General features: G+C 34.1%; 2 protein-coding genes across 7 annotated transcripts in view; one reads left to right on the top strand and one right to left on the bottom strand.

The window, feature by feature from the left end:
- LOC6576562 (protein madd-4) overlaps nucleotides 1–22,365 on the bottom strand; it is a 93,615-nt gene that overhangs the window by 62,836 nt on the left and 8,414 nt on the right. For all 6 annotated transcript variants that reach the window (XM_044008475.1, XM_044008476.1, XM_044008477.1 and 3 more), the window contains exon 2: nucleotides 14,472–14,561. In XM_044008475.1, the coding sequence (XP_043864410.1) occupies nucleotides 14,472–14,561 (90 nt within the window). The remainder of the gene's footprint in view (nucleotides 1–14,471; nucleotides 14,562–22,365) is intronic.
- On the top strand, nucleotides 19,695–21,715 carry LOC6576561. The gene is made up of 3 exons (XM_002002514.4): nucleotides 19,695–19,986; nucleotides 20,579–20,953; nucleotides 21,020–21,715. Exons 1-3 carry the CDS (start codon nucleotides 19,915–19,917, stop codon nucleotides 21,644–21,646), a joined length of 1,074 nt encoding a protein of 357 aa, XP_002002550.2. The 5' UTR covers nucleotides 19,695–19,914; the 3' UTR covers nucleotides 21,647–21,715.

The raw sequence follows: 22,365 nt of genomic DNA, 5'->3' as shown, positions 1-22,365 counted from the left end.
CTGTCGAATGCTCTTGAAAAGTCAAGGGCAATGACGGAGGTGTGCTTCTTGGCTTGCAGCGACTTAGTTATCAGGTGGTCTGCGAGGAGCAGACCGTCTGCAACTGACTTGCCGTGCTTAAAACCTGTCTGGTTTGGGTGTATCAGTCTGTTTTGGGTGACAAGCCACCATAGGCGTTTGGCTATTATTTTTTCAAGTGTTTTTGATAGGCAGCAGTTGAGGGAGATTGGTCTATAGTTATTGATTATTGTTTTATTTGAATTGGGTTTAAGGATAGGGATGACTAGGCTGGTTTTAAAGGTTTGAGGGATGTGGTTGTTGAAAATATTATTGAAAAGGTTTTTTATTCTGATCTTTAGGGCGTAGGAGGTGTTTTTTATTATGGGATAGGATATTCTATTTAGGCCGGGAGTTGTTCCTTTGAGGGTCTGTAATGAGGATAGTAATTCAATCATTGTAATTTCAGATTCTATTGTTTGTGCTCTCGAGTTGGGTATGTAGTTAATTGGTTTATTTGAGTATTTGTTCGTAGTAAAGATTTGGTGGAAATTTTCGTCTTTGGATTGGTCAGACCAGTGTTTAGCAAAAGAGATGGGCTATATGGGTTGTGTCTGTTGTGAGTGAGTTGTTAGTTGTGTCTGTTATACAGTGTATAATTTTGGTTGGGTTAAGTCCGCAGAGGCGTCGGATGTTAGCCCAAATTTTTTCAGAGGGGGTATTGGGTTGGATTGTCGACGTGAAGGTTGTCATAGCTTTTGTTTTTGTCATTTTAAGTTCTCTTCGAAACATTGCATTAGCTTTCTTATATTTTATAAGATTGTCATTGCTATTATTCCGCTTAAAATTTTGCCACGTTTTAAATTTATTTTTCCTTAGTTGGGTCAGGGTCTTATTCCACCAGGGGGTGTTCTTACTGTAGTGGTGTGGAGTTGTTTGGGGTATGCTGTGATGGGCAGCTTGCAGTATTATCTTGTTTATGGTTGCGGCCTCTTTATTAATGTTAGTAGATGTGGGTATGATTTCATTTATATTTTCTGTTAGTTTCGCGAAGAGTGGCCAGTCGGCTTCTTTTATTTTGAAAAAGGGGCGGGAAAAGTTTGTGGTTTGTGTTTGAGGGAACAATGAGATTAGGATTGGAAAGTGATCGCTTCCGTGTAGGTCGTCGAAAATTTTCCAGGTAGTGAATGGTGTGATTTGGGGGGAGCATAGAGAGAGGTCTAGGTGCGTGAATGTATTATGAGTGGAGAAGTGGGTTGGGGAGCCGTCGTTAAGTATGGTGAGGTTAGCGTTATGGACAAATTTTGCTAAAATTCTGCCTCTCTTGTTGTCCTGAGGTGAGCCCCAGCTATGGTGTCTACAGTTAAAGTCGCCTAGGATAATTTGGTTGGTGTTGCTGTTATTTGTCTCAAAATGGTCGCTTAGGTTTTTAGGTGTGAAGGCTTTGCTGGGTGGGATATATGCTGAAAAAATGTTGATTTTTGTTTTTGACAAGATTTCTATTGCAAGGGTTTCTAATTGTGTAGGTTGGCTTAATTGTTTGTGTTGTATGGACTTGTGGACTAATATCGATACGCCACCAAAACGATTGGAGGCTGTATTTGTGTAAATTTGGAAGTTTATTGGGATGGGGATGGGGGCGTTTTTGTTGTAATAGTGTGTCTCTTGGAGACATATGATTTGTGGTGAGCATTGTTTTATAATAGTTAAGAGTTCGTTATAGTTGTTTGTGTATCCTTTTATGTTCCATTGTATTATTTTTAACATTGCTATAGTTTAAGGTATTAGTTTATGCTATTGGGTATTGGTTTTTTTTTTTTTTTTTTTTTTTTTTTTTTTTTATATGGATTCGCTGTCGCTGTTGGTTGTGTATTGGTTTTTGTTTGGGGGTTTAGTTTTTGTTTTTGTTTTGGAGGGCTTAAAGTTAGTAGTTAGAGTGCTAGACTTATCTTTAGTAAATATTCTAAGTTTGAGGTCTTCAGTGGATTGTGTTGTGTAAGATTTGTTTTCCACGTTGGGGAGGTTGGCTTCAGTTTCCATGTCTTCTGTTATGGTTTGATGTTGATGGTGTTGTTGTTGTTGTTGATGTGCTTTTTGATGTGGTTTGGGTGTTGTTTCTGTTGAGCGGGCTGTGGTTGATTGTGTTGTCGCTGCGCTAGGTGGAGAGTTTCCTAGCTGTTGCATCGTGTTGGTTGGTGTGTGCGTGTATCGGGTCTTGGGTAGTGTGGTGGTTGGTGTGTGTGTTGTTGTTGTGTGTGGTGCTGACTGTGACAGTGTTTTGGCGTAGGTAATTTGTTGGTTGTGCCTTTTGTGATATATATCAACTGCAGTTTTATGATCCACTTTTTCCGTTATTTTTATTGCTGTCAACTCCTGTTGTTTTAGAAAAGTAGGGCATTTGCGATCGAGTGTACTGTGTTGATGGTCGACTTCTGCGTTGTTTTTGCAATTCAGGCATCTTTGTGGATTATTACATAGTTCTCCTTCGGTGGTGTGCTTGTTTTCTGAGCACTTTTTGCAGGTCTCAGCACTTTTGCAGGTGGTTGCAGGGTGTCCGAAGCGGAGACAGTTTTTGCATCGCAGTGGGAGGGGGATGTAGGGTCGCACGCGGACAGATTCATAGCCAATTTTAATTGTCTCAGGCAGTTTATGTGTTGCGAAAGTGATCGTGATGAGTCCGGTTTCTATGAGTATGTTGTCTTCTTGGTTTGTGTTGTTTGGTTGTCTTTTTAAAATTTTGCGAACTTCGGTTACTTTTTGTGTTTTTAGTTCTTCTTGTATTACGCTTTCACTTATGTTCCGTAGATCGTTGCAGTATATTACACCTTTGGAAAAATTTAGTGTTTTGTGTTCTGTTGCCGTAATGTCGATGTTTGTCATTTTGGTAAGTCTGAGTAGTTTTGTAGCTTGCAAATTGTTTTTTGTTTTAATAAGTAGGGAGCCGTCTCTTGTTTTTTTGCATGTTTCTACTTCTCCTCCACAGGCATAGTCTATAGTTTTTTTTATTACGAACGGTGACACTTTTTCAAACGATTCATTATCATTTCGTTTTAAGACAACGTATTTGGGTTCGCTTAGATGTGTGTATTTATATTTGCTTATGTCCGGCGGTTCGTGCATGGTTGTTGTTGTTGGGCTAAGCCCGGTGTAACTGTTGTAGCGTGGGTTTGTTTTTGGTTTTTTTGTTTTGATTTTTACTTTTCGGTTTGATATTCGTTTGTCGCGCGTTTGCTGATAAGTTTTTGCTAATGCGTTTGCGAAGCGGGGTTTTAATGCAGCACGTCTTATCTCCTGAGAGGTTGAAGTGATACTGAACAAAAATATTAAATATATATAATATATTATATATAATTATATTATATATAATATAATAAATGCAAATTTTTTTTAACAATTTGAATAAAATTTAAGTAATAAAATATCGTATTTAAAGACTGGAATTTGTTTTCATCTCTTTGCTTTTTAACAGACTTATATTCGAGATGTATGTATTGTGTTCATTTGTTCCATTTTCACTTTATTCCACATCGACCATATCGATCGTGCTAAGTTAGCGCTCGTACTTAGAGCTTATGAAATAACGAACTTAACAATTCTTTGTTGAATGAATAAATATATTTGAGAACATAATTGATCACAAATGGTTAAATAGCAATAATTAAAAAAAAAATTAAATAAAATAAAATACATTTCTTATAGACTTTGTAAAAACTGTACGAAAAATATACCAGACATACCTTGAATACCTTCAGGTATATTTCAAATAATATAATAATATAATAAGCCATACTCATTGCCATATAGTATCGAATATACATCACAAATACTTATAATGAATATCAAAAACTTTAAAATTGATCCAAAAAAATTCATTCGAATTTCCCATAGCCCTTTCTCATTGCCCCAACAGACCGGCGAAACTAAGAAGCGCCGCTTTTTGTTTCTTTTACAGCGCATTGGCCGCAGCGGCCAATTGAATGCATCGTTGCTGACGTCGTCGTTGCCCCAAGTAGCCCCAAACTCAAGTCTTCCACTGTTAGTTCATCATCCCTCATTACGTCCAAGCTCCAAGCTCCAATCTCCTTCTGACTCTCTCTCTCTCTCTGTCTACCGCCATCACCAACCCACCCACAACAATGCCACAGTTACAAAACCGCGTCACTCTAGCAATGCTTTGCCCAATGCTTTGTATTGCTGCAGAAGTATGTTTGAGTTGAACTCTGCTGGAAGAGAAGGCGCCGGCAACAAACAAACTGAGCTCAGCTGCAAATGAACGAACGATGTGAACCCAAAAGAGTCTTCTACATACAGCACCAAACTGAGTACAACTCGCGAAACAGTACAGTGGGAGGGAACGAGGAATGGGCAGCGGGCAACCAGGAACGGGGAACGGGGAACTGAAACTAAAACTCAAACTGAATGCAATGAATGAATAAAAGAATGCAAGTGTAGTGTGGCATGAAGCAAAGTCAGCAAAGAAAAATATGAACAAATAAGAATGGACGAATTAAGTCAGAAATGAGCACAACTGAGGGATGCTCTGTACGACATGATAATATATGGAATAGGAACATTTTTAGGTGAACTAAATGAATTTTCAAAAAGAAGTGGAAAAGATAGAGTAAACAAGTGAAGACAGATTTCTAAATATCTACTATATTGATTTTAACAAAATATTATATTATAACAATATAATATTATTTTAAAACTAATTCACTTATTGATAAGTACAATTTTGGAAAAACATATACATATTTTGATTAAAGTTGCAATTTTGAAAATGTTTTTTAAAAATCAGATTTTATGAAGGACTCTTTTCAGATCAACTTTGAAAAACTATAACCTTTATATCTCTATATAAGGCATAATTAGTTAACCTTGGTCAAATAAAAAAAATTAAAATTAGAAAAATTAATGAACTTATGCCTCATTGATCAACTTCATATATACATAAAGAATAATTATTTGAAGACAATAATTCCAAAAGAAAAACAGATCAAAAGATCAAATTTAGAAAAATCGTTTCTAATTATATTTGAAGAATCATAACCTTAACTCAAAAGGAAAGCAAAGAACTGGAAATACAAATCTTACATACAATTTTTATTTATAAATTTGAAAAAGCCTTAAATTAAATTTCAATAGGCTACGTTGTACTAAATGTCTATTAAATATAAAATATTATTAAGATTTTACTTTATTTTATTTTAGCTAAAATTCGTATAAAATTTGAAGTAAAAAGAGTATTCAATAGCAAATATGCCGCCTGTGCGCCAACGCCAGGGTATAATAAGAATAACCAACTGCAGAGTCATGAAATATTTTGTACATTAGCAATTGTTACGCTGCTGCGATTGTATGTGAGACTGTCTGTGAGGGAGTGTGTGTGTGTGTGTGTCTGTGTCTTTGTGTGTGCTTGTGAAGTTGACCCTAACGAATGCCAATCCCGGCACTCCCTCTACAGCTGCCCCATAACGTGCCAATAATAGTTGAATTTGGCTTTGTTACAAGGGTAAAGAGAAAGCTCTATGTGTATGTGTGTGTGTGTCTATGGGTAATACAACATCTAACAAACTGAATTCAGTTTATGGTTTTATTTGGTTTAGCCCGTTGCTCCCATTTTGGCTTTATTCCTTCTGCGCTTTTCTTTTGGCAATTACTCAAAGTTTTTGTGCACCGGTCAAATGATTCGAATAGAAACCGAAGCAGAAAAAAATGTACACAAAAACACACACACAAATAAAATAAACATACAAAAAGGAGGAGAAGAAGAACGAAACAAGCAAACAAACAAAGTTATGCATTTCAATTTCAGTTACAATTGCGAAAATTAATTTATCATATTGCCAAATTCAAGTGGAATTCGCCCTTTGCGGTTGATTTTGCTCAGTTTGCTGCGGTTGAGCTCTTGGGTATTCTGCTCTGTGCCTGAATTGTGGCCGAGATTTGTTGGTTGGCAAATCAGAGCTTGGGTAATTGCATCAAATCAATTCAAGTGAACGACGGCAGTGCATAAAATGGATCGACGCACTGAGTAATTAGAGCACCACATAAATTGCATCTCTGTGTCTATGTGTATGTGTAGGATATATTTGTTGATATTGCTCAGCTTTCACCATCAAGTCGATAGAGTTCGACTCAAAAATACCCAATGTTTAGCCATTTGGTGATCATATGTAATAATTAATTGTAATTATAATTTTAATAATAATTGTAAGAGCAGAAATTTTGCTCTCCCTGGGATGGCTCTCCGCGTTGCCACACTACCCAATCTCCCTATTATATTTTTCCCTATGATTCTTCTCCGTAGGCTCATTTTATCTCTTAACAGATGCAACAGATTCGGAATAGATTGTTTTTGACCTGGCAGATGCTGCATTCTAGGACATTCTAGGACTCATCAGCAATGAATTTGTATGTCAATGGCTGCTGTAATTGCCCTAGACTCATTAAAATTCTGGCAAACCTCTTCAAGTTTTATTTGAGGACTTACAAGGATCTTTGAGCTTAGCATTTAATCTGTGCTCTATCACAATTCTGAATATTGCTTCACCTAGAAGTTTAAATACAATTGAAACTTTCGAGCTAATGTAATAACGCAAAGTCGGGATGATTATTATGATTATAATTATCTCCAAAAGCAGCTTTTATACCAAATTTTTTACCAGCTCACTGATTGCCAAGGTATACAAATTATTACATTAAATTTTAATATACATAGTATACTCTCGATCCTTAGAGTAACAGCTTTTAATCGCAAATTGAATTTTAAAAACTCAACATTTCAACATTTACAAAGTTTAATCAAATTCATAAATATTAAAGCAAAACAAAAATTAAATTAAAAATAAATAAAAATTAAAAATAACTAAACTTTTAAAAAACTAGTTCAATTAGTATTTTTCTTAATTTATTTAATAAATAAATATTCCTATTTACTCTCCTTTGGTGTTTTCTATTTCTTTGCTTTGCTTCCCAAATAATTATGTTATCGCATATGCATGTATGTAAATAAATATCTAATATAGAAGACCTATTTCTTAGTCTAAACTCTTATATTATTGTCAAATACCATTCACAAAAATCTGTAGTTATAAAAAAGTGAAATAAATTTAAATTGACATTTTTTACTCTATTGCCATCCTAAACTTGTAAAAATAAAAAAAGTAAGCTCATATATGATGATTACAAGGACTTTCAGAAGATTTTTTTTCTTTAAAATAAAAAATATATAAATATTAAAAAAAAAATGAAATGAAAAATGAAATAAAAAAAAAATGGACAAGAAAAACCCTCAACTATCTACTTAAATTCATTAAAAGATTTTCATAATTAATTTAATTATTTTTATCTTATTTGCTCTCCTGCTAACCTAAGCTTGCACGATTCACAAAAGTTAACCCACATACGTACGTCCCATACTATATCACAATTTGCCCACAATGATTAGAGCCACTCTCAGTGAAATTCATATGAAATTTCCACACCAGCTGGCAAATGTGTTCACACAATCAGGTTTTACGGCATATTTCGCATGGAACGCTTAAAATGTTCGCTCGCACGTTTACGCAAAACAAACGCAAGTTTTTAACAGTTGTTCACGCGTGCCCACTTAAATATGCAACAATTTCCGCATAATTTCGTGCACTCCCTGGGCTAACGGCTCCAGGACACTAGCTTTGTACATACACACACACACGCACACACACACACACAAAATTCACACTTTCATGAGCATATTGGTATGTGTGTGTGTGTGCGGCTAATCACATGACTGAGTAACACGAACTATCTATGGCAGGTGTGTGTGCGTGTGTGTGTGTGTGTGCGTGCGTGTGTGCATGAGAAGTTGACGCTGAGCCTATGGCCAAGCAATTATTACGCACCAATGAGCACGCACACGCCCTCACCCTCACCCTAACACACACACACACACACACACAGAGGAAGACCTGAACAAACCGAACAGAATACACACATTCGCTGGCCAGTGTTGCGGCATGTGCGGGTCCTGGAACCAGCAGCGACGTTGATTAATACGAAGCAATTTGCAGTCCGTGAGATGACGATAGCGATGCGTGAAACTGTCAGGCGATTCACATATGACTCTCAACTGTTGAGCCATCGGACAACAAATTTTGATGACCCATATTCGGATGTCGCACACAAATGCGTCGTTCCTGCCACACACCAAATGTTAGCTCAGCTCAGCGCAGCGACAGCTCAAATGCCTCGGGCGAAATTTCGAATATGACAGTGCCACATGATTAACTAACACAGGGTTGTGGAGATTGTGATTTTCTTCACCTTAATTTAGCTAATTCATTTCATTAGGAATTTATATATTTAGCTTAAGTAATCATTGGGTTGATTAACTTTTCAGCTCAGATCAAATGGGAGAGTTTGTAATAAAGATGATTTATTAATAAATTAACTTTTATCGAATAAAATATATAAACAAATTTTATATTATATTTATGTATGAATTAAAAGTTATAAATTTAAGCAATTATGAGAATATATTTCCAAATAATAGACAAAAATTTACTTTTCATATGTAATTATTAATGATATTTAAAATACAAGTACATATACATACCAAACTTTATACCATAAAAACAATAGCTGGTATACACATACATATTGTAAATTATATCAAATATTATTTTTTTTTATATGATGATAAGAGGAGAGGTGGAGAGACCTGTCTCTCAACAAAACGTGCAGGCATATAATTTTCGAATTTTCTTATGATTTAACGGCATAGATTAAGAAGCGGCAATAGACTTATCCCTTGACACATTATATATTAAATTCTATTAATTTATGGATTAGAATGATTTCAAAGCAAAGACCTGAACTCAGACCAGTCAAATTAACAAAGCAGAAATAATTCAGAAATTTATAAATATATATATATAAGATAAATAATAATCATTCCATAACTTCAAAGCTATGAAACATATCAGTAATATCCCCAAATGTCTACATATGAAAGCGAAAAAAATAATAATAATAATAATAATTCACTGCACAAATTAAAAAATCCACAACAAATGCATATAACTGCCTCAATTTAAAACAATGTTAAATAATAAAAGAACAGGATTACATATATAGCATATATGTATATATATATATATATATATATACGTTTTTCCCTCGATAAGCACACATATCGACTGTTAAATCAAAACAAATTCGCTGTTTCGCATTTCAATTCCCATTATCAATCGGCATGGGGTGTTTGTCATGTTCCTAGCAGGCACCGTGAAGAGAAGGGAGAGAAAGCGAAAAAATGAATAACAAAAGTCCCCATTGGTAAACCTCACAATTTGACTTTTGCCGTCATTTTCCAAACCAATCGCAGTCCTGGATAACAACGCACAGAGCACAGAGCACAGAGCGTTGCGTTGGGTAGCTCAGCTAAAGGCAACACATGCATAAATTATGCGCTCAAATAAAAAAGCAAAAATTGTGCAGTTCACGCCACACACACACACGCACACATACACACAGATGAGCCTTGCCTGTAACACATACCCACAAACATTTTAAAACAATTAAACAAACTTTTTTCACATTGTTGGATTTGGGAAAAAAGCGCAGCATTTATTTAAACGCCGCTACTGCATGCGGTCTGCAAAAAAACAAAAAGAGAAATGCCTTTAAAATATGCCAGCCACTAGAATAGAGCAGGCGGGCAGATCGGGGCCTGGCATGGTATGCAACAAAGGTTTACATATTTCATGAACTGCTAAAAACAGTGGGAAAAAGCCCCGAACTAAATATGGTCAACCGAAATCGAACCGAATCGAAATTGTTGCACTGCCCAATGAGGTCAAGCGCATTGCAAAAATCTCGCGATTTTATAACTTCATTAAATATCAATAGAGCTTTTTAATGCTCTTAAATATATAATGCTTGCAGAGAACAAACAAAAGAAAAAACAAAACAACGGCAACAATAACATTTGTCATTGTCTATGCAATTGTTAAAAAATTGTAATTGTCAAATAATAATAAAATACAAAAACTGCAAATAATTACATGAGAAAAAACGTTAAGTGACGGAAAGAGCAATCATTTAAAAATATTCTCTTTTTATTTAGCAACTCAATTGAGTTTAAATCTTTAATCTTTCGTTCAAAATGGCAGTAGCTATGTGTTTTAAATCTGATAAAATCTCTAATAATTATAAATAATGCTTAAAATTCATCTATAAATAAAATATTCACCCCATAAAGACAAATATAATAAAAAGTCATTTATGTATAAATATTCACTTCATTATAAAAGTTATTCATGTCTGAATATTCGCTTCAAATAGACTAATTCAATTGCACTTTTCCACTTTTCCATTATACAAATAAAGCAATCAAGCATGGGCACATCAGTAAGTAAAACACTTATAGCTAATTGGTCCAATTAAAGGAGCACCATGGCAATAGAGGCAAGAGGAAATTAGGGCTTAATTTAAGTGTTGCTATTTGATGAATCTACATAAACAATTAGACAAAGCCTTGCTCTCTCAAGCAAGGAATCAGTTGAGATTTAATCACTGTACTTCAAGCAAAACATGGACATGAGATTCATCTTATATTTGTATATTCAGTAATTTAATTCTTATTATATTATTTATATTTTATTTAACTAAAACGCATATGTATAGAACTCTTATTCCTTTACAAATTTAATTATTTATTCATATCTATTTCGTCTTCTTTAAAGTAAATACAATCAGATATTAAACACTTGTGCCTCTATCTTTGTATACCTATTCAGTTCCGGGAATAAGACATCGACTAATCTGAGAATTCGATAGAAAAATTGTATAGAAATGTTTTCAAATAGGCAAATATCAAAGATAGATGAAGGACACCAGGTGTCAAAATTTTACTTCGTATTCAATTGTTAGCCTAGAATAGGATACCAACATATTCATTAAAATTCATTGTTTGCGATACTTTTTGAAAAGAGCTCATACAATTTGTTGTATGAAAAAAGTTTTACTATCTGCAATAAAATCATCATCAAAAGCTTCTTTCTAAGCTTCAAGGTGGAAACTTTTAAACTGAAAAATCTATTGAATCATTCATTCAGGTTTCATCAACTTTTAATACTCTGTGTTGTCAAAATACATATAAATATACCCAAAATAGTGTGTGACCATTCGGTTCTACTGTGTTTACAAGTTACGCTTAGAATCAAACGATTTCTAATACAAAAATATGTATAAGAAATTAATAAAAAAAAAAAAATAAATAAAGAAATATAATTGATTACAACATGATTACAATAAACTAAAAGTCATTGCAATAAATCTTTGTCATCTAAGAGGAAATGCCTATCTGTTATTATTATGTAATACAAAAAGAATAACAGAAATTAGTCTCACTTAATGATTAAACAAAAATTTATGTAATAATAGATATATATATATATATTTTTCATATACCATCTCTCTACCTCTGCATTCAGTAACATTATAATCAACCCTATCAAAGACATAATAACAATTCAAATTGCCGAATACCAATTGCACAGTGTACAATATATGCTTTAATATATACAACTGTATAAATATATATACTGATATATAGGTATATAACAAGGAAATCTATATGCATGTAATATCCCAAATGAGCTCAGCAAATTTGAGGTTATGCGAAAACTTGCCTCAACATTACTTATTAACATATCGAAACCATTTCGAGGAGCCCAAAACACAGAGCCTGGCAGGGGCTAGTACATAAAATACAGCAAACACACACACACCACACACACACACAATCGACTGCTGCTGTAGACAATACCATTTACATAACATCGAACCGTAACGTAACGCATCGAAGGCAGGCAGGCAGGCAGGCAAAAATGCGTATAATGCTTAACATTAAATATTTATAAATATTACGTATACGTAATCGAATTGATTGATTTTGCAATTTCACGCAAGTCGAAACAAATGCACAGACAGACACACAAAAGGCACAAGGAATGATGAGGAGAACGAGCATGTAAAACCAAAACCCGGTTGCTAACCGGTCGAAGGAAGACCGAACATCGACCTGGCCTGCCTGCTGTCCAGCTCAGGCATGCCAGACAGTCAGTCAAGCGAACTGTGGGTAACTTGAAACGAACTAATACCAAAAGAATGGTCAATGGGCATTATTATGTTGGCAGGAGTAGAGGCAGCAACAGAAGCAGCAGCAGCAGGAGCAGAGCGTCTTAAGTGATTTCTAACTGAGGGGCCGCACAAGTCAGCAACCAGATAAAATACATTATGGTAATGTGCGCACAGTAACAAGTTGTATGGCCCGCTGCCACGCCCACACATTAAGGAAGGCAAACGCAAACACACACACACACTGGCACATTCAGTAAACACTCTATAGAGCAGTTTACAAGCTACATGACCTAATCCTTTGCCGCCGCCAATGACCAGCAAAATACATGGAACTCGTTGTTAGGGATAGATTTAGAATTGAGATTGGGTTTCGGTTAGGGATTTGGGTTGGTGTTTGGGGTTGACCTAACTGGATGCCTCATTGGCGCTATAAAATGCCAACGGGCCGACGAAAAGTATCCGCAATCAGAAAGCGGCACGTGTTGCTGTCCAACTTGATCGAGTCCTGAAGGCCGCCTCCCTCGACCCGCAACCGCATCACGGTCAACTCAACTGGTTGAGTGAAAAAAGGATTCAACAATCCTTGCCCAGCCTAGTCCTCCAAATTATTGGTAATTTGATGTTTTATTACATTTTCCGAAAATTTGATGCGTTTCCCTTCTTTTTCCCCTTTTTGTTTTGTTTTCTTTCTTTTTTTTTTTTTTGTCCTGCTTTAAAATTTATGAATATTGCCTCAGCCACAGCTCAGTACAGCAGAGGGTTGTATACTTTGATGGCCACATTATTGCTCTGGTTTATAATTGTCACACAATTTCTAAAGGCGACTGACTTTAACGATTATGTGACCATATTTAAATTGCATTTAGGGCTGGGGCAGATGTTTACGGTGGCCCAGCAAATTATGCTAGCATTTTATGTTTTCTAATTTCAAAAATGATGAGAGCAAAAATGGTTTTAATCATCAAGTTAGCAAGAGAGCGAGTGAGAGAGTGTGATGAGAAGAAGGGTGGAGAGGTGGGATTGAGGGGAGGATCGTTAGAAGTCAAGTAGTAGTTGCTTAACTTGTTATATATAAAGTGAGTATTATACAAAATGTGGACGGAATTTGCTTGTATTTAGGTACATACGAGTATATTTATTTGAATTCAAATTTTCAAATCATAATTTTTTTAAGCTGTATGTAATAAACTTTATATATATATATATATATAATAAAAACTTAACTGGAGTTTAATAAATAACTGAAAATAAATAAAATGTATATTTAAGGTAATGTAAATAACTAAAATTATATTTATAAAAATAAAAAAAAAAGTACTTTATTTATTTCTGCATATTAATTCAAAAGTCTCCTCTTATTAACAACTTATGAAGGATTGATAATATTTCAGTTAATTACTCAAATATATAAATAAATTATCTACCAAAGAAAAAATATATGAAAACCACATGCGATAATACATTATTCAAATAACTCGGCAATGACTTTACTAACACTACTTTCAACTTTGGTTTGTTCGAGTGACACACTGTAGCCCCAGAGCAGCCAATTGAGAGGCGTCAAAGTACATGATCTCATTGGATAAGTGAACTCATCAACTCAGCTGAATAAGTTGCTCAATTTGTACTTTACAAGAAGTAAAGCAACAGAGTTAGTTATTGTGAGCGTAACGATAAGCAAGTCTTAGAGAATATTTATTATCGATAGCAATATAACGAAGCTTAAACTGAGAAACTTAAGAAATCTACACACAATTTAAATTTCTTTTTACTATATATTCATTTAATTGTAAAGAGACCTTTCTATTAGTAACAAACCAATTTTTGTATAATAATTGTAAAGTAATCTAGTGACTTTATCAATAAACGTAAGAGAAAATTTGTTTGATATAATATAGACTGGGAATTAAAATTAAATAATAATAAATAATAATAAATAAAATAAATAAAAAGAAATGAACGAATAAAAAGAAAAAAAAAACAATATATACATATACAATATATACTATTCGTTAATATAAAGACAAAGAACTAAAATTAAATAAATAAAATTAATTATAATAAAAAATAAATAAGAAATATATATAAAAAAATAAATTAAAACAAATATTTCATATGAATGTTACTACAAGAAAAAAAAAATATTCGACAATCTAATATTTCCAACATCTGCTCTGCAGTTCAATTAACAATTGTTTATAAATACTATCTTATATAATATCTTATGTAAGCTAATATGATTTTTCTATATTAAGCATCTTCTATTATTTCAGCCCAATTAACGTGGGCAGACTAGATTTCTAAGAAAAATATTAATTATTCGAATTTTTGTTGGCATTACTTACCACGAACAAAACTGCCCGAATTTGTTTAGTCTTCCAATAAATTTGCGCTGGCATTTTTATCTGTGTTTTCTGGTAATCATGGTTTCCATGCTGCAATTAGAAATCGAAGGTGTTTTAATTGAAATATCATCGGACAATAAACAGTGGGAAAGATAAACAGAAATATGTAACAAGGTAGCAAATAGGCAAAGGCAGGTGAGCAAACAAACACACAAATAAGAAGCACTAACACAAATACACCCACACACACACACACACACACCCACACAAACAGGCTAAATAAGCACTTAAATCAATAGAATGTATTCCGAGGAATGTTGTTTGCATAATTAAACTAAATATTGTTAAATCTTTGCGTATGCAACGATTAATGAAGGCAACAATACGAAGCGACAGCTGACGGAATGCCCAGAAATGTGGGCGTGGTAGGGGTAGGGTGGACAGGTTGAAGAGTTTGAAATTATGACAGACTCTTTGGCGCAACAACAACAACAACAACAAGATGAAGAAGAAGAAGAAGCAGTAAGAGTAAGAGCTACAGTGAGCGTAATAAATATGTTTACGGCTCTGAGACATTTGTCATTCAAATTAAGTACAAACGGCATTACTCATTTTATTTGAGGTACCGCCCCAACCGCCCCCACGCCTCCAACAGGCGAACAACCAAGCCAGCATTGTGGGCATGGCCCTCGACAACAAATTTCACAAGTTATGCTAGCAAACAGTATTTGCTCTTAAATTTCCTGGTTTCTTTTCTCTTATTTAAGCTTTTTTTTTTTTTCTTCTTAAGAAAAAATTTAATTTAGATTTATGCACGTTAATTTGGTTTGGGCTGATTTTGCTGGCTCGACTTGGGCTGCCTGCTGTTTATTTTGAATTCATTTTATTTTACAGTCAAGCAATTTGTTTGGCCTGAACAGCCAAAGGAGTGAGGTGGAGTGGTGGGAGTGGCATGGGGTGCCATTGGGCGGCACGGGGTGGAGTGACAGGCAAAATTATTTAATCTACTTTTAAATATACGCACGTAATTGTAGACTCTACAACAGGAAGCTGCCAACGGGTTTACTTCAATTTAATAAAAAGCTCCGGACTTTATAAAAGAAACAAAGTCTCTAATGTTGCACAGAATTAATGGGAGGGGGGAAAAACTTTGCATAAAAATAGTTAGTATCATTCCGAGAAAAATTGTTGTTGTTCTTAGATATCCCCAAGTCAATGAAGCTACAATAAATACTTGCCTGTAATTTCTAAAGCTTTAATTAGAAAACAGTTACAAAGTTTTTTAATGAATAGCATATAGCTAAAAAGATTGGGTATATTATATTATTTCTTAAACAGGGCAAGCCACTAAGCACTGCCAAAGAGAGCAGCACAAATGCAATGTAGAAAATGGGTCATTCATATTCTAGTTGTTGTCAACTCCTCTGACATCCTTTCAAATTATATTTGTATTTTAATCTGTATTATAACTGTATTTATTTTGTTATAAATTTCTGTTATAATTTCAGCTCAAATTTTTCAAAAATTTTATATATAATTTTTAATATATCAACTTTAAATTTATTTACATTCCAACTGAGTCTTAGCATATATCCTTTAATAAATTTATAAATATCAAGCAAATAATACAGGAAGATGTTGCACTAAAATATCCTTAAATAATTTATAAAATATGATACCAATTAATCTATTTAAAATACCTATTTTTGTAAGAAAATGTGTATATCTATATTTATGTATAACGCAGAGCATAAAGTATATAAATATAGTTAATTACTGTTATTTTTCCTAAATTCTTTTATATTTATATTTATATTATATTATTTATATATATAGAAAATATGTATTTTTAGCAGAGTATGAATATATCTGTAAATCTAGAAAAATTTTATTAGACTAAATATTTTTTTTTTATATATTGTAAATAAAAGACTTGAAATCAATAAAAAAAAAAATCTTAAATTTAAAGTATTTTTTCTAGAAATTAACCTAAGCTCTACGTAGAGTTTCGATATCTATTTATTTACATAATTAAAACCTAGCTAAATATATTTATTCCCCTCTTTCAACTCCCTTATAGCTGCATAAAGCATATTTTATAGTAAACCAAAAAACAGACAGTGCTTTCGGCTTTGAGTTAACAAACTACATAATTACGCTTTAAAAGCCAAACTGCATTAAAAAAAAAGCTCATGAAACTTTTGATGATGAAATTAATTAAAAAACTTGCAGCTCTTTACTATGTAGATAAATATATATATATATATATATATGTCAATACTTATATACGCTACATATTTATATAGCTATATACAGACTTATTTCTCACTGCAACATTTCAATTAATAGCCATATATATTGAGTGTGAGTGAGAGCGAGACAGAAAGAAAGACACGCACACAAAGAGAAAGAGATATTTGCTGTTAACCTAATCAATCCTAAACCATTTGAATGCTCACCAGGGAACACTTAAGGTCACCGAGCACGTACCACAAATTGGAAAATGCTAAAAATACATGATACCAATTAGTTTTCCATTTTATCCCCCAGCGATGGGAATATATTTAGTCGGGCTCGAAGTTTACATCTATTGCGAATGGTATTACAACTTTTTCATGTCTATAATTTAGCTCATGTTCAGGCTCTTATAACATATTTTCTAAAGTAAAAGTTTCTATATTTTTATAGGCGAAGCATTTGGTGAGGTAATTATGAGCAGATAGCCGTGAAAAATATCTCACTGCTTGGGCAAATTCTTCACTGAATGTTGCCCCCAAACTTCACACACACACACACTTACACACACGTTGCTCGCAGCATTGGAATGCGTTGTGACAGCCGCTGCCACGTTCGTTGCGGTTTTCAACACTTGCGACCTGTGGCAGTCAGTCAGCCCCAAAACCCCAACCACATCAACCCCACGCCATTTCCACAAGCCATATAAAAAATCAAAAATATAACTTCAAATATTACAGACGAGGTCATAAATAAAATGCTGGGTTGGGCCACCTTTCCCTTCCTCTTGCTCTCTCATTCTCTTATTCCTTTCTCTCTCCCCCTCTGTGCGTGAGCCTCGCAGGTGATTTTATGTGGTTTTTATGTGCGTGTGATTTCTCCTGAATTGGGTAGCTGAAACGTAATGTAATTAGTTGGCACAACCAAATACATAATGAGCATAATTTAAAGATTTATTGCTTCGGCAAATTTAAGCGCATTTTTATACATTTTACGAATGGCGCGCACTTAACATTCATCTGTCATTTAAATGCAGCTGTAATTGCTTTATTTCCCCTTATTTAAATCCATAAATAATTTCATATGATTTTCTTTTTTTTTTTTCAACCAAATGCGAACTGCAGCAACATTTACTTTCCTGACTTCTCGTTTCTTATGCAATGCAATTCGACGGCAATTTCGTCGAGTTTTTCGTTCTCGTTTTCGTTTTCGCTTTTTTTTTAAGTTTGATTAAACTTTCCTCCGGCTATTTGCATAACGTTACGCAATTAATTAAATAATTAAAAACTGATTTCGTATGCTCCGCTTTCAAACGGCAACGGACATCAGACAGACAACTGGCAGCCAGACAAAAAGGGGAGACAAGTAAAGAACGCTTGAAATAAATTAACTATGCTCTTGTTTTGAATACACTAACAAAGTGGTCGAGTGGAGCTACTGAGGGTAGATGTAACACTTTCATTGAGGCATATTCAATTGTGTAAGAATATAGTAAAGATTTTTATTATTATATTAAATTATTTTATATTATTATTATATAAAATTTATTATATTATTATTTATCATGTTTGGATATATGAAACTTTATATTATTTATATTGTAAAGGTACATGTGGCCTTTTATTTAAGCACATCATAAATTCCAATTAGAATTTGTCTTATCAGAACTGAAATATGCATAAAATAAAACTAACATAGAAAATAAGCATTGAAACACGTTCAAGTGTGCTAACGTAGTTTCAGTCATAGTTAATACGAATCATATTATATATCCAGACACCCTATAAAAACAAAAAAAAAACAAAAAAAATTTTAATTAAAAATCTATATATATAAAAAAAACAAGCTAAAAGAAACTTTGAGGTCAAACTGTTGAAAGAATAACTCTTGTCCTAATTAGCCTATATTCTTGTTAGAGAACCTCGAAGTTAGCTCATGTGAGGAGAAATCTATAGTATAATTATTTATTAATTCTATTATTAACATGAAAATAATATAGCTTAATGTCAGACGTAGCTGGTTATAGAGTATATCAAGTCTACAATACAAAAATATTTATCTGATTGTCTCTTATTTCTAGAATTGTTGAGCATCTCTTCTCTTCCTATAGTATTTCTTTTTAAGGGACTCGCCCTTATAGATCTTCCTATATTGTCATACTCTTTTACCCGAATTTTCCCTATTTCAACTTCATTTCATCTCTCTATATCAATCTCTCCAATGTCTACCTGCCTATACTAATCTCTTATTATTGGGTTAGTGCATTTCAGCTTCGGCTGCAGTCGAAAGCCCAAAACAATTCGCTTTTATTGTGCCCTTTATTCGTTCACCTCATTCCCTTTGTCATTGTCATTGGTGTTGTGCTGCAGCTGCTGTTGTTGCTGCTATTGTTGTTGCTGTTGCTGTTGCTGTTGCTGTTGCTGCAAATGTTGCGCATTGAACTTTTAATTAGCAAAAGTGACGTCTGCTCAAGCGAACAACCCCAGCAGAGCGACAGGCCCAATGCCCGCCTGAAAGGTAAGCCGTGTAAGGTGCCAGCTGTCGGTGGATGGGTTCCGATTCAACTCTGACACAAACCTCACTCCGCCTCCCACGCCCAACATTCTCCCCGTTTCACAAACACAAATGACAACAAAATGAAATTCATTTCTACGCACAGATTGTTTGGACGGGCGGTTGGGCGGTCGTTTGGACAGGCGTGGCATTGCATAACATTGTGTTTGTTTATGTTTCGGGGCTTTTATGATGTCGTAGCCGTCGACAAGTTCATAAATTATGAACAATTAAAATGTTGTCCGGGAATTGCTTGAGGTCGGGCCACAATTTCTGGGGCTACCTGCACGGTTAGTTCATCAAAAATGTTTGCATATGTGACAATCCAGGGGCAGGAGGCGGAACAGGAGACGGGAACGTGAGCTCAGACAATTGAAGCGTGCCACAGTGAAGCCAGGCATCTAGCGGCTTTGCCTCACTTGTCATTTGTTCTCTATGATTGTATTTCAGTTTTTAGTTTCCTGTCCGCACTAAATGTACATAAATAGTGAATAGCAAAAACAAACAAAAATTTCAAGTCCTAATCAAATCTATGTATAGTCCGTCATTTACGACGTCCGGAGTTCCGGCATTTTAATACAGGATAGAGCGAATTTCAGTGCACACAGTTAACGTTAATACCCTGTAAAACCAGTAAGCAAGTCCAATCTGCTAGATGTCAGCCAGTCCTAAAGCTAAACCCTCACTATTGGGCTCATACCCAAGAGCATTCGTAGAGTCTAAGATCGTGAGTAGCTCGAAGAGTTCAGATTTATAAATAACTAATAATTTATATTCTCAAAAATTCTAAATTTGTTGTCATAAATTCTTTTTTTTTTTTTCTTTTTCTATTTGATAGTTTATATTTCTATGAATTTATATATATATATGTGTAGCTATATAGTTAATGCTTAAGAAGCTAAATATTTATATATAATTTTTGTTTTGTGTCTTTTTATATAAAAAAAAAAATATAAAAAAAATAAATATATATATATATATATATGTATATATTTAACAATTAAATATTTGAAAATGTGTTATTTAAAGATAATATATATTTTTTTATTTTATAAATTCAATATTAAAGTAAATATTTTATTTGTTGCTGCAAAAATATTTTGATAAGTATTTGTGAAATTCTTAAAATGGAAATTAGACATTCACATATATTTATTTGTAATTATTATTATAAATTTATATTTATTATATATTTAAATTAATAAATAAAAGTTTGTATTTATAAATTTTAATATATAATTTTATTCCTTTTATATTTGATTTAGCAATTATTATTATTATTACCATTTTTATACATTTAACCCTCTTTCTTTGCACAGAATTATAACATGTGGAAGCCAGATTTTCCTGACTGGTATTACTATAACACGATGCCAACTAACTCCAACGCTCAGTTGCCCCATACGCCCTATCCACCACCGCAAGCATATATGCAAACTTATTCTTACATTCATCCCATGCAACACCCGCTGCCTCATCATGCTCCTCATGAAAATGTCCTGAGCCGAGCTCCGATACAGTCGCCGGCTCTGGCTCAGATTCAGGCCCAGGCGCAGAAACACGCCTGGTTGGCTTATCAGGCACAGCAATTGAAGCATCACAACTTCAGCTATTGGTATGGCTTGAACCAACAATTGGCCGGAAGAGCGCATCATCAGAACGATGCACTCAAACAGCAGCCAACAATAACTATGGTGAGGAGCAATATCTGCTACATCTCTTTGATAGCTGTTATCTATCTCTTATTCCCTCTTCTATAGATGGAAAGACCCACTCGCTCGAGCGGATCGCAACCTTATTCCCATGATACACGCTTGCCTGGCTGTGGTCCGGATCACAGCTTCTATTCGCAAATGAGCAGTGGAGGAAGTCTCAATCGCATCGATAGCATCTCCAGTTTTAAGAATCAATATGGCTTGCACGTACGCAACTCTCAACACGATATGCACACCTATCAACGCATTGCGGAACGCAGACTCAAATCCCCAGCGAATGATACCGAGCCCAATCAAGAACCAGAACAACAACAAGCTGAAGAGCTCCTGAACGATCAGCCAATGGCTGAGCTCAAGCCGCAGGCGAGCAAACTAATACAGCCAACAAAATTAGCTAGCAAAGTGTCTGTGCAGAGCAGAGGCAATAGTTTATTCAAAAAACTTGGTCTGGTCAAGCAACGCAAAAACAAATCCATAGACTTATCCAAATCAGATTCGAAGAATACTCAAGAGTGCACTGCGACCAGCTCACAGAAACCGCGCAAGAAACCAAATCTCTTCAAACGCATCTTTGGTGGCAAGCATTATCCATCAACGGTGCGAGGAAGTGCTCTGATAAAAAAGGATCAACACGAGGCAATAGAATTCGAGACAATGCGCGCAAAGCATTAGACAATCAAATAAATCACAAATAATCTATAATAAGTGTAAGAGAAAAAAAAATTGAAAAATATAAAAAAAAAAATTTGTTACTTAACCAGATGAAAAATAAATACAAAAAAAAAAAAAAAAAACTTTAATTGTTCTATTCCATGTAGCGTATGAGATATTTACAATTTAACAGATATTTATCATTTAAATCATTTTCTAGATTAATTTCGAATTTGAGCTTTGCGTGAGTCTTACTACTTAATTGATGCATAGCTTTTAGTCTAGTTGGATATTCCTAATCTCTTACTAATCCACTGACTATTATAATATGTATATCTATAGGAACTTTAGCTTTTGGTAAGACGAACGACGCATATATTTATTAATTAGCAACCTGATCAAAGATTCTTCTATCTGATACATATATTATAAGAAATCCATTTTATCGAGAAACCTTGTTTGCAAAAGGGTTGAGTATATAAAAAAAAAACAATAATATACATTACACTTTAAAATGATTTCAAATATGATGTCAATAAATATAAATATAAAAAAAAAAAATTTTTTTTTTTTCCTTTTTGCAATTAACAATTTCCATTTTTCTATAGAAAACACCCGCGTGAGAACCCATGCTCACCTACTTTTTCCTAGAAAGAAATGAGCAGATTTCGATCCATGCCGAGTTGACACCATTGATGATTAGCTATGAGTCCACCACATTCGATCAACCGATCAACCAC

Source organism: Drosophila mojavensis, unplaced genomic scaffold, assembly GCF_018153725.1.
Source record: "Drosophila mojavensis isolate 15081-1352.22 unplaced genomic scaffold, ASM1815372v1 contig_36, whole genome shotgun sequence".
In the NCBI taxonomy this organism is placed as follows: Eukaryota; Metazoa; Arthropoda; class Insecta; order Diptera; family Drosophilidae; genus Drosophila; species Drosophila mojavensis.
Note: the sequence above shows the minus strand (reverse complement) of the source record. Positions and strands in the feature narration are given on the sequence as shown.